The sequence below is a fragment of the Salvelinus namaycush genome, chromosome 10 (genome assembly GCF_016432855.1).
Source record: "Salvelinus namaycush isolate Seneca chromosome 10, SaNama_1.0, whole genome shotgun sequence".
Taxonomy (NCBI): Eukaryota; Metazoa; Chordata; class Actinopteri; order Salmoniformes; family Salmonidae; genus Salvelinus; species Salvelinus namaycush.
The window spans coordinates 14,893,178-14,903,110 of NC_052316.1; the positions used below are offsets into that span (position 1 = coordinate 14,893,178).

Sequence of the window (9,933 nt, forward strand, 5' to 3'; positions counted from 1 at the left end):
GTGATCAGATCGAGAAAAAAAACCTCTGCAAATCTACATTCTAGAAAATGTGGATTGAGCAATCATTTTTTCCACAATGTCAGTATTTCAGTTCATACATGAATTTGATGGTTTAGGAATGTGATCTTATTATTGAAAATAAAAGACAAACAAAAATGGACTAGAACCAATGATTTATTTGCCATGAATTCATTCGGATTATTTTAACAATTCTCAAATTGTCTGGTAAATTAAAATGATGGGGTTTCCCTCAGTTGTAAAGTAATTCAATGGTCCAAAAGAGTCTCGCTGCTGGTGCTATGACGTCCGGAGTAAACCCTTGATATTCCTCTGGAATTCAACTAAGACAAAACAAATTCATACTGCATTCATAACTTACAATTCAGCGAAAAGTTCAATTCATAGTCTAAAATTATTAATCAAATAATTTGGTGGAATAAATGCCAGTACAAGGGCAAACATTGGCCTACTTCTGTCATAATGAAGGCCTCTAAGCTTTTGTTGAGTAAACGAAAGCAAAACAATGGGATATCATGCCATATAATTAGTAAAATATGCCTTTCTGTAATTCAATGGTCTCTTAATTTTGTGAATCCTTTTTTCCTATCAAAAAGTTCCATTGTTATGACTGACCTGGAGTTGACGACGGGGTGGAGCCTGGATGTATGTCATCTACATATTCTCTTTGTGATAGCTTAACGTAATTGCTTTTTACCTGACTGGAGGTTCTTCAATCTTTTTTGGATTGTTAGTAAATGCTGCATGCCTTCAGAATCATTCAACCCACGGAGGGAGCTAGACCCAAGCCTCTTCTCAAGGCCTAAATATTGCCTGTGAAGAAAAAATGACTAAACAATACATACAGATCTGTAATGGCACTCAATAATGTAAAAGCATAAAACCCCAGAACCTTCTATCCACTCTCCCAGGAGACAGCAAATTGGGAGACAACAAATTGAGCATGAAAAGAAAAGATCTGGGCTAAACTATGAAATCTATGCAGAGATGTGGATTAGATTACCCATAGGGATATGGAGAAGCAGGCCTCGTAAAGAGGTTCCTCTGGGAAATCGTCACAGCAGAAGGGGAACGGATGGAGGGTGATGCTCCACTTTTCCATGCTCCTGCTCTATATTGGTACCTTTCATCCCCTCCTTCTTCCAGCAGCTGGTAACTCTGCAGAGAATCTAAACTGTCCACCTGCAGAAAAAAAGGTACATAAAGCCAACAACTTCGTCAAATTGCAATACTGATGCAGAAATTCTAAGTTTTCTGTGGACTGTGAAACCTCAGCTGTGCTTCTTCATTCAATTATGCTACTAAGGTAATGTAACAAGTATAGTAGCAATACACTGAAAGTGATTCTTTAGTCTGAGCAACCGTGCCGTGAGCAAAATATACCAATGTGTATCGATTGTCCATTATTTACAGTCTCACCAGTTTTTCTGCCCTTTTCTCCCAGTCCTTGCTCTCGTCTAACACCTGCACCCAGTCTTGCCTCCCTGGGTCGTCTCTCCCAGCCTCCTTCTCCAGGACGGAGTGCAGGCTGGTTCTCAGGTGGAAGAACTCCTCCTTCAGGCCACCCTTGCGGGGGGCTAAGTGCTGTGGTCCCTTCTCCTTGCCACAGACCTGGCTGCACCTCAGCAGGTCTGCCTGTAGGTGGCGGTGTACATCCGCCAGGTCCTTCTGACACATCCTCAGGCTATTCAGAGCAAACCCCTTCTCCTCAGTTTGAGTTCTCAGCTTCTTCCTGTCAGAGTGGAGAAAGGGGACATAAGGGAGTGAGTAATGTCCAACCATTGGCTAGGGTGACTATTTGTGTCAATAAAGGAAAGTCTGTGTGTGTGTGCTGGTGTTTACCTGAGAATCTTGATAGTGTCTTGCAGCTCTTTCTCATATCTAATGGATCTTTCAAGGTCCTTGCTTGCCTTTGACTGCTCCTCCAGCAATTTAGTGTTCAAGGCAGCAACTAACAGAACCAATATAAAATCAGGTTTACACAGTTAAAAGGAAACATCTGATATAATCTTAAACATTATTTTGGTGGATTTTCACATTGACGAAGCAGAATTATCAATTTCACTCACTCTGGCTGTGCAGCTCCTGCTCTCTTGAAGACAATTTCTTTGCAGCTCTGTTCAGTTTCTCTTGAAGCTGCCCCACCTCCTTCACATGCCCAGACTCAGTCCTGTTCAGTGCATCCTGCAGAATCTCCACCTTCTCCCTGGCACTCTGAAGACCCACCTGCAGGTCCTGCACTGTGCTGTGGTGCTCCCCCTCAGTGGCCCTGAGAGTCTGCATCAAACTCTTGATCCTCTCCTCCAGCTCCTCTTTACATTTCTCCAGAGACTGCTGCTGGGCCTTGGTTGCCCTGATCCAGCTCTCACTGACCCCCAGGGCCTCCTGTAAGGACTGGGTCTTCTCCTCTGAAGATCTGAGAGCTTCCTTCAGGGCTTTGGCTTTCTCATCTGTAGCCTTGAGCCAATGTTGTGTCGACTGGAGCTTTTCCTCTGAGGAGTTGAGGCTCTGCTGCAGGGACTGGGCTCTCTCATCCAAGGCCCAATGGTCATGTTGGAGGGATAAGACCTTCTCCTCCTCAGACTTCAGGCTCTGCTGCAGGAGAGAGACCTTTTCCTCAGAAGAGCCGAGGGTCTGCTGCAGAGACTTGACCCTTTCCTCAGACTTCCAGTTACTGTGCTGAAGGAAGTCAACCTTTTTCTCTGAAGCGCTAAGGTTCTGGCTAAGGCACTGGTTGTTCTTCTCAAAGGAAGCCAGGTTATGTTGCAGAGTCTGGTTCCTCTCTTGGGAGTCCCCAAGGATTTGCTGCAGGCTTTGGCCTCTCTTCTCAGACTCGTCCAGGTCCTGCTGAAGGGACTGGAGCCTATTGTCAGAGAACCGGAGGGTTTTCTGCAGACTCTGAGTCCTTTCATTGGAGCCCATGAGATTGTGCTGCAAGGACAGGACCTGTCTTTCAAACTCCTTGATTTTCTGCTCCATGGAGTTTACCTTGCCCTCAGACAGTCTGAGGTTCTGCTGGAGTGTGAGCTTAGAGCTCTTATTCTCTTGTTCAGCAGAGTGAAGGGAAAGGTGCAGGCTCTTCATCACAGTCTCATGTCGAGACTTGGCATCTCTGAGCTCCATTTTCAGGGCATCGTTCTCAGAGAGTAGGAATGTTCGGTCGGACGAGATCAGGTAACTCTGCACGTCATCCTTCAGTCAAACAAAGCACAGAGGTTACATGCATGATGGTCATATATGACTATGGAAATTATCCTATAGCCTCACATAAAAAACACAGTCCTAAATCAAGAGGGAAACACGTCCAGAGTACCTACCGAGTTTTTGGTAAAGGCTAATTTCAAGAGGAGCTCTTGGAGGGAGGGGATGTGTAAGAGAATGTGTCTGTCCTGCTGGTCTTTCCTGTGACAGCCATCCTTCAATGCTGATGACTTAATCACCAATTTACATGCATCTGAACGAATTTGATCCAAAATAGGCTGAGAACACAAAACATTACTGGATACTAAAGAAAACCATTTTTTTTAAAGAAGTCAAACAGTCATTTGCTACTATGCATCATCATCATACCTTCATGTGGGCTTGGACCATAGCCTCTACTTCTTTGTATGACATTTTGGACTGGTCTATTTCATCATGAAGCTGTCTTATTATAACAGAATGGGATTCTAGTAAATAAAAGAGTGAATTAGCCTTCAACTTTAACATTAGATTTTTAAATATTTGTTATATGCATTTGTAGAATTGTCTCCAAAAGGCCCAAATACAATAAAATGTTAGTTTTACCACTGGGTTGATTTCCCTCATCACTAAGAACTCCATTTGCTGGACTTGAGCATCTACTATTGCTTGCATTTGACATTTTGTCTCCAAGACCCTGGAACAAACCAGATACAGTTACTAAAATACATATAAAGTAAACATATTTGCTAATGAACAAAGTTTTGATGAGAGGACAACAAACCTTGCAAGACAGGTCCTCAAATGTGTAGAGAGTGTTAGTGAAGTCTCCGTTGTCCATCATCATGCCAAAAATGGGTGAATAACCCTATAGCTTGATTAAAATAGCATACTTCCAATTGTCATTGTTAGACAAATTATGTGATAGCTAGATTATATTAGCCACATTTCTACAAAATAAAAAAGTTCCAAAATGCGATAGTGATACGGCTCCTAAAATATCACTACTTTTGAAAATGTATGTTGTTCTCCAAGGAAACCTGACCTATGATTCTATAATTCCAATCGACCATTCCCGCCCTTTTAGCTCTGGTTCTTGAACCGAATGTAGCGGTATGAAAACGTAGAATGGCTGACGCGCGACCCACGTGATTACACAGCGCCCTTCAGGAACGTAGGGCTGCTGGGGTCTGTTGCTAAACGTTTTGCAACAGAAACAGTTAATTCCAAACGGAAAACGAGAGTTTCTATTGAACAAATTCAGATACGTCGCTCCCAGTTTGATTCCGTTAAATCTGTTTACTTCCGTTTGGTTCTATATGTACAGTGCGTTCGGAAAGTATTCAGGCTCCTTCACTTTTTCCACATTTTGTTACGTTACGCAGACCCGGGCAATTCCAGTCCTCGAGGGCCTGATTGGTGTCAGACTTTTCCCCCATCCCTAGCAAACACATCTGATTTAAACTAATTGCATTCTAAACTGAAGATCATTAGCTGGGACTGGGGCAAAAGTCTGACACCAATCAGGCCCCGAGGACTGGAGTTGCCCAGGCCTGCACGTTATGGCCTTATTCTAAAATTAATTAAATATTTGTTTTACCTCATCAATATACACACAATATCCCCTAATAAAAAGTAAAAACAGGTTTTTAGAAAATGTTGCAAATGTATTAAAAATAAAAAACAAAAAACCTTATTTACTTAAGTATTCAGACCCTTTACTATGAGACTCGAAATTGAGCTCATGTGCATCCTGTTTCCATCGATCATCCTTGAGATGTTTTTACAACTTGGAGACCACCTGTGGTAAATTTAATTGATTGGACATGATTTGGAAAGGCACACACCTGTCTATATAAGGTCCCACAGTTGACAGTGCATGTCAGATCAAAAACCAAGCCATGAAGTCAAAGGAATTGTCCGTAGAGCTCCGAGACAGATCTGGGGAAGGGTACCAAAAAATGTCTGCAACATTGAAGGTCCCCAAGAACACAGTGGCCTCCATCATTCTTAAATGGAAGAAGTTTGGAACCACCAAGACTCATCCTAGAGCCTGCCACCCGGGGGAGAAGGGCCTTGGTCGGGGAGGTGACCAAGAACCCGATGGTCACTGACAGAGCTCCAGAGTTCCTCTGTGGAAATGGTTGGCTGCAAACTTTCTACTTTTAAACTCGGACAAAACAGAGATGCTTGTTCTAGGTCCCAAGAAACAAAGAGATCTTCTGTTGAATCTGACAATTAATCTTGATGGTTGTAAAGTCGTCTCAAATAAAACTGTGAAGGACCTCGGCGTTCCTCTGGACCCTGATCTCTCTTTTGACGAACATATCAAGACTGTTTCAAGGACAGCTTTTTTCCATCTACGTAACATTGCAAAAATCAGAAATGTTCTGTCCAAAAATGATGCAAAAAAAGGAACCATGCTTTTGTTACTTCTAGGTTAGACTACTGCAATGCTCTACTTTCCGGCTACCCGGATAAAGCACTAAATAAACTTCAGTTAGTGCTAAATACGGCTGCTAGAATCCTGACTAGAACCCAAAAACTTCCTGTTAAGGCAATGGCTGATTTCAAGGTTTTACTGCTAACCTACAAAGCATTACATGGGCTTGCTCCTAGTTATCTTTCCGATTTGGTCCTGCAGTACATACCTACACGTACGCTACGGTCACAAGATGCAGGCCTCCTAATTGTCTCTAGAATTTCTAAGCAAACAGCTGGAGCCAGGGCTTTCTCCTATAGAGCTCCATTTTTATGGAATGGTCTGCCTACCCATGTGAGAGACGCAGACTCGGTCTCAACCTTTAAGTCTTTACTGAAGACTCATATCTTCAGTGGGTCATATGATTGAGTGTAGTCTGGCCCAGGAGTGTGAAGGTGAACGGAAAGGCTCTGGAGCATCGAACCGCCCTTGCTGTCTCTGCCTGGCCGGTTCCCCTCTCTCCACTGGGATTCTCTGCCTCTAACCCTATTACAGGGGCTGAGTCACTGGCTTACTGGTGCTCTTTCATGCCGTCCCTAGGAGGGGTGCGTCACTTGAGTGGGTTGAGTCACTGACGTGATCTTCCTGTCTGGGTTGGCGCCCCCCCTTGGGTTGTGCCGTGGCGGAGATCTTTGTGGGCTATACTCAGCCTTGTCTCAGGATGGTAAATTGGTGGTTGAAGATATCCCTCTAGTGGTGTGGGGGCTGTGCTTTGGCAAAGTGGGTGGGGTTATATCCTTCCTGTTTGGCCCTGTCCGGGGGTATCATCGGATGGGGCCACAGTGTCTCCTGACCCCTCCTGTCTCAGCCTCCAGTATTTATGCTGCAGTAGTTTGTGTCGGGGGGCTAGGGTCAGTTTGTTATATCTGGAGTCATGTCTTATCCGGTGTCCTGTGTGAATTTAAGTATGCTCTCTCTAATTCTCTCTTTCTTTCTCTCTCTCAGAGGACCTGAGCCCTAGGACCATGCCTCAGGACTACCTGGCATGATGACTCCTTGCTGTCCCCAGTCCACCTGGCCGTGGCTGCTGCTCCAGTTTCAACTGTTCTGCCTGCGGCTATGGAACCCTGACCTGTTCACCGGACGTGCTACCTGTCCCAGACCTGCTGTTTTCAACTCTCTAGAGACAGCAGGAGCGGTAGAGATACTCTTAATGATCGGCTATGAAAAGCTAACTGACATTTACTCCTGAGGTGCTGACTTGCTGCACCCTCGACAACTACTGGGATTATTATTATTTGACCATGCTGGTCATTTATGAACATTTGAACATCTTGGCCATGTTCTGTTATAATCTCCACCCGGCACAGCCAGAAGAGGACTGGCCACCCCTCATAGCCTGGTTCCTCTCTAGGTTTATTCCTAGGTTTTGGCCTTTCTAGAGAGTTTTTCCTAGCCACCGTGCTTCTACACCTGCATTGCTTGCTGTTTGGGGTTTTAGGCTGGGTTTCTATACAGCACTTTGAGATATCAGCTGATGTAAGAAGGGCTATATAAATAAATTTGATTTGATTTGTCCTTCTGGAAAGTTGTCCCATCTCTGCAGCACTCCACCGATCAGGCATTTATGGTAAAGTGTCCAGACAGAAGACACTCCTCAGTACAAGGCACATGACAGCCCACTTGGGGTTTGCCAAAAGGCACCTAAAGGACTCTCAGACCATGAGAAACAAGGTTATCTGGTCTGATGAAACCAAGATTAACTCTTTGGCCTTGATGCCAAGCATCACGTCTGGAGGAAACCAGGCACATCTCTTCACCTGGCCAATACCATCCCTATGTTGAAGCATGGTGGTGGTAGCATCATGCTGTGGGGATGTTTTTCAGCTGCACGGACTGGGAGACTAGTCAGGATCGAGGGAAAGATTAACGGAGCAAAGTACAGAGAGATCCTTGATGAAAACCTGCTCCAGAGCTATCAGGACCTCAGACTGGGGCGAAGGTTCACCGTTCAACAGGACAACGACCCTAAGCAGGAGTGACTTCAGGACAAGTCTCTGAATGTCCTTGAGTGTCCCAGCCAGAGCCCGGACTTGAACCCGATCTAACATCTCTGGAGAGGCCTGAAAATACCAGTGCAGTGACAATCCCATCCAACCTGACAGAGCTTGAGAGGATCTGCAGAGAAGAATGGAAGAAACTCCCCAAATACCGGTGTGCCAAGCTTGTAGCGTCATACCCAAGAAGACTCGAGGCTGTAATCGCTGCCAATGGTGCTTCAAAAAAGTACAGAGTGAAAGGCTCTGCATACTTATTTTAATGTGATATTTCAGTTTCATTTTTTTTTTAAATTTGCAAAAATGTCTAAAAACCTGTTTTTGCTTTTCCATTATGGGGTGTTGTGTGTAGATTTGAGGGGGGGAAAAACAATTGAATACATTTTAGAATAAGGCTGTAACGTAACAGAATGTGGAAAAAGTGAAGGGGTTTGAACACTTTCCGAATGCACTGTACATATCTACCTCAATTCCCTCTTACCTCTACACATTGCCTCGGTACTGGTACCCTATGTATATAGCAAAGTTATCATTACGCATTGTGTATTTATTCCTTGTTATTATTTCTCTTTTTCTCTCTGCATTGTTGGAAAGGGCCCATAAGTAAGCATTTCACTGTTAATCTAGTCCTGTTGTTTACGAAGCATGTGACAAATACAATTTGATTTAAACGGAAAACTGTTTACGTTGCAAGGGGTAGGCCTAATGAATACCCCCTGGTGTTAGCAAGACTAATGCCAAGTTCAAAAGAACTGGGAACTCGGAAGAAAACAAGCTCCAACTGGGAAAAACATTTTGAACGGTCTTCCAACTCGAAATTCGAAGTCGGAAACTCAGGCATCTTTTTAGAGCTCCAACTTTCTGACCTGAAGATCACTGACGTTATGATTTGACCTCGTTTCTTTTCCGAGTTCCCAGTTATCTTGTGCCGCGTTCACATGCTAGTTGGAACTAGGAAACGTAGACATTTTTCGACTTGCTAACTGGTTGAACGGGGCACATGTATAACTACAACCGATTAACAAGTTGGAAATTTCCTAGTAGCACGTGAATGCGGCATTTAAAGCACCATATTGAAAACACGTCACCGACAGAAAGACAAAATTTATGTTGGCATTCATTTTGGAACTTTATTTTTTCCCCCCCACCTTTTGATTGACATAAATTAAGAGAAGGTTGTACAATTGAATTTCATCCCTGCTTTTTGACAGTTGAATTCGGTTGACAATACATTTTAATGTCACTTCACTCTGATATAGCTGTTTAAATGAGAGGGCTCTTTCACAGGGCATATTTTCTCTATGTAAAACATTCAAGCGAAATACTAACAAAAAGACAAAAACAATCAAAACCAAGATCATGTAGCCACAATATGAGACACTCTTTTCACGCCACTTTGATACAGCTACACCCGGATGTGATTTTCGTAGCAGGTTAGGAGAGCATTTTCCAAAGCCCTAACCCTTAATAACGTTAGCCTAATTCTCCCAACCTGCTATGTTAATTCTCCTAACCCGCTACGAAAGTCACTTCCGGTCGTAGCTGTATCAGTATATGGGCAGGTAACAGTGCGAACAGCTTTTGAGAGCATGCATGACATTTTGTTAGAACAGGGAAATTATGGACCAATGTCAAAATATTTCCTAAGGACCTCATATTTGACATGATAAAAAAACATGATTGATTGCATAACACATTTGAACATTTTCCCTCTGTTGTATTGTATTGTGTTATAGCAGTACTATTTTTCAAAAAGCTGTAAAGTGTAAACAACAGTCCAGTAAGTATGATCTCCATTTGTGGGCCACGCCGACCATAATAAATTAGCTCAGATGACAACTGACTGGTAGACTCAAACATTTCTGTTTTGATGAGGACCCAATCATAGTAGTGTTATGAAACATTTTCTTTATACCTTCCTCATTCACCAGTATTGCTTCAGATAAGATGGCATAAATCAAAAGAAAGATATTCTTGGGGAGCGTGCCTTGAACATCATGTTGCTATTCTCACCAGTTGAAAATATTGAATTCTATACTAGGCTGGTCAATATGCTTATCTTAAAATGTATCTTCTGTGAGCCTTCTTGCAGAATAGGGGGAAAAGGCCACACAAAAATCAAGCACTGCACAATTATGTTTTTCACAGCATGCGCTGAACAGTAGCACAAGAGACACATGGAGGGAATTCCCTTGCTTGCAAACATCAGCAATATAGACATGGAAGTCAACAGACAACTTTGGAAGCATGGACAAA

At 43.3% G+C, this 9,933-nt stretch overlaps 1 protein-coding gene across 1 annotated transcript; it reads right to left on the reverse strand.

Annotated features, from left to right (window-relative positions):
- Positions 1-156: 156 nt before the first annotated feature.
- On the reverse strand, positions 157-4,286 carry LOC120054444 (interaptin-like). Its single transcript, XM_039001862.1, has 10 exons — positions 3,983-4,286; positions 3,805-3,895; positions 3,589-3,686; positions 3,336-3,497; positions 2,088-3,210; positions 1,861-1,969; positions 1,438-1,750; positions 1,022-1,200; positions 716-831; positions 157-341 (listed from the first exon to the last, which is right to left on the reverse strand). The coding sequence occupies exons 1-10, from the start codon at positions 4,043-4,045 to the stop codon at positions 298-300; spliced, it is 2,298 nt and encodes a 765-aa protein (XP_038857790.1). The 5' UTR covers positions 4,046-4,286; the 3' UTR covers positions 157-297.
- Positions 4,287-9,933: the final 5,647 nt, after the last annotated feature.